Source organism: Galeopterus variegatus, unplaced genomic scaffold (assembly GCF_000696425.1).
Source record: "Galeopterus variegatus unplaced genomic scaffold, G_variegatus-3.0.2 Scaffold2898, whole genome shotgun sequence".
NCBI lineage: Eukaryota > Metazoa > Chordata > Mammalia > Dermoptera > Cynocephalidae > Galeopterus > Galeopterus variegatus.
In genome coordinates, this window is record NW_007729009.1 from 220,894 (window position 1) to 224,189 (window position 3,296).

The following is a 3,296-nucleotide window of genomic DNA, read 5'->3' on the forward strand; positions in this document are numbered from 1 at the left end:
ACCCGTGGCCTTGGTGTTATCAGCACCGCACTCTCCCAAGTGAGCCACAGGCCGGCCCTAGGACAGAACGTTTTCATCAGCCCAGAAAGTTGACTCCTGTCCCTCTTTCCAGTTAAAATACCCCCAGCCCCCAGCAACCACTGATCTGCTTCCTTTGATTCTAGATTTGCTTTGCCTTTTCCAGAATATTATATAAATGAAATCACACGGTAGGCGCTCTTTTTTGTCTGGCTTTTATCACTTTGCATAGCGATATTTAGGTTCATCCATGTTGTTGCATGTTTCAATAGTTCGTTCCTTTTTCTTGATGAGTATTGCTGCCTTGCATGAATGTGCCACAGTTTATTTACCCGCGCACCTGTGATGGGCATTTGGGTTATTTTCAGTTGGGAGCTGTTATGAAAAAGCATCATGACCAGATCTTTGTGTGAACATATGCTTTCATTTATCTTGGCTAAATTCTTATGAGTGAGATTGCTGGGTTGCAGGGTAGGACTACGTTTGGTTTTATAAGAAATTGCCAAATCCTTTTCCAAAGTGGTCACACCACTGGTCATGCTTTTTAACATTTCAGGACATATGAGATGTGGCTTTTGGGGAGGGAGGCTGTGCTGGTCACCCAGCCTGTTTGGAAAATCGCCTGTCAGGGGCTGAGTGCCCACAGTGGGGCCTTTATAGCTCCTCTGGTGGAGAGAGGGGAAGTTTGGGATCTAATGTTAGAATTCACTAGGCTTTGCAGGGCCCCAGTTGTGCCCCTGTATCTGTCAGATTTAAGTAAAAGTATTTCTCATAGATTCCGGGGCCTCTTCCAGAGGGACTGAATTAGACTCCTGGGGATGGGACTTAGAAATACACTTTTTAAATAAGCTTCCTGGGTGAATCTGACGTGCCCTAAAATTTGGGAACCACTAAGTGTGGGGGATATGGGTGAGAGGAAAGTGCATTCCAGGTGCAGAGAATCTCATGAACAAAAGCCCTCAAATGAGAGAGTTCATGGAGACACAGACCAGAAACCCAGGGCTTTGAATGCTAGCCAGAGAGCTGGAATTTTCTCCTGAGGGCACTGGGGAGCTATGGAAGGTTTAAGCGGGGGAGTGACTAGTTGGGTTTGGGCTTTTAGTAAGAACCTTCTGGCTGTCAAGACTGGGTTGGTGGAATAGACATGGGCGAGGTGCCCATCATATGAAAACCATGGCCAGATTGGGGGGCAGGCAGGAAAGGAGTGTCGATCCCCATTCTGTCGACTCTTTGCTGCCCTTCCTTCTTGGTCTCTTCTGGCTCCTGGTCACTCCCTGCCCTGGATTCTGACCCGGGAACAGCTCTGACTCCACTTGCCACCCACTCCTCTCCCTCCCGTCCCCTGCCATGATGTTAGTGACAGGTCTAAGGCAGGGTAGGTGAGTGGCCAGGACAAAGGTGTGGGTTTGTGTGCTTGTGGTGGCTGGGGGAGTGTCTCTGGTCATGCATATTTTGTGGGCTCTGACAGTGATTGTCTGGGAATTTGCTGGGGACTTCCGTGTGCGGCAGGGCTACGCCTTGTGTGTGCATTAATTGGTTTACCCCCCTCCCATGGGCTCCCTTCCCCCCCCCAGGGCCCTGGTTAATTCCCAACTTTCCCAGGGTAGGTCTCTTCACCTTTTTTGCCTCAATCCCCTGATCTGTAAATGGAGGTACTATTTCCACTTCCCACTTCTGCAGGGTTGTTGGGAGGTCCAGTGAGTTCAAGACAGACACTCAATAAATGGAATTACCATTGTCTGTCTGCTTCTGTGTGAACCAGTGTCTTCCCCCGGGTAGGATATGAATCTGTGTCTCTGTGTATGTTATCTGAGATTCTGTTCATGAGTGTGTCCGACTTGCCATGTGCCAGCTGTGCAACCTTGGGTGAGTTATTAGACCTCTCTGTGCCTCAGTTTCCTCATGTGCAGAATGGGCATAACAATAGTGCCTACTTCCTAGGGTGGATGTGGATATTGAATCAATTACTCCACCTAAGGAACTCAGAGCACGTCTGGCATGCAAGCAGCCCTCAATTACATGAGCATTGTCACTGGGGTGTGAACTCTGTTCCTGAATGTCTGTGAGTGTCCCTCTGCATCTTGAGGGAATCTGGGGCAGGAGCATGTGGGGTTATCTGAGACAATATGGGAGCAGGCTTAGGAGGGTGGCCTCTGTTTCTTCATCTGAAAAGTGGGGGTAACAATAGCACCCCTCGCAGAGTTGTTGTGGGGGTGAGACAGAGCACATCGAGCCAGCACACAGCTACACACACTTTACCTATAAAATGCCCATCACAGCTCAGTTGGTTAGAGCACGACCCTGTAACACAAAGCTCAGGGGTTCAGTTTCCTGTACCAGCCAGCTGCTAAAAAAATAAAATAAGATAAATGCTAATCATAGTAGCACCTACCTCCTCATCTTTGTTAGGAGGATAAAATTAACTTAGAAGCATTTAGAACAGCATTTAGCAAGCAGAAAACACTCACTGTGGTGATTATTATTGGTAATCTGTGTGCAGTTCTGTGCCTGCGCTTACCTGGGCCGCGTGTGGGATGTGGCCATGGACATCTGGCACTACAGGTTCCTCTGCCACCCCACTTCCTCCGCACCCTGAACTCCTGTCCCCCACCATCGTCCCATCCCTCACTCCAAACTCCCCAGGGAGGAGGCTTCAGCAGTCCGTGCGGCCTGCCCCAGCCCCAGGAAGGGGTGCAGGCACCCAGAAAGCCCAGCTGGGGTTATTGCTTCCCTCTCTGCTGCTATCTCTGTGGCTCCCCGTCTCCGGTTCTGGGTCTCTCTCTGCTCTCCCCAACTTGGTTTCCAGGGAAAAAAATGTCAGGGTCCCAAGGGTGTGTCCCAGGAGAGGACAGAGAAGGAAATGGCAGAGGCAGGACCCCCCCTCAGTCCCCACTCTCCGCCCAACCCCACCGAGTGAGGAGGAGGAGGAGGAAGCGGACGTCTTCATTAATGAACCTCGTAATCCTGCCATGCTGGATCTTAATGAGGTGGATGGGCCTCATTAGACAGCACAGAGCCCTGGCATTAGCTCATTTGTCACACCCCTTGCCCGGGGCCAGGGTCCTCAGCTGGCTCTGGGGAAATTGGGGCAGGAAGTCTGGGAAACTGAGGAAGGGGCTGGAGGCCTGAACTCCCGGGTCCGAGGGAGGAAGGGCTTGGGGCCTGGACGGGGAGGGGCCGGACCCTGAGTTTGAGGGGGGAGGGCTCGGGGCCCAGATCCTCCCCCCCACGCCCCTCCCTTACACGTCCAGCCGGGGCGCCCCGCCCCCGCCCGCCCC

General features: G+C 51.9%; 1 protein-coding gene across 1 annotated transcript in view; it reads left to right on the top strand.

Moving 5' to 3' along the window:
• Window positions 1–923: 923 nt before the first annotated feature.
• NCCRP1 (non-specific cytotoxic cell receptor protein 1 homolog (zebrafish)) overlaps window positions 924–3,296 on the top strand; it is a 6,270-nt gene continuing 3,897 nt past the window's right edge. The window contains exon 1 of the mRNA XM_008583381.1: window positions 924–927. Within this exon, the coding sequence (XP_008581603.1) occupies window positions 924–927 (4 nt within the window). The remainder of the gene's footprint in view (window positions 928–3,296) is intronic.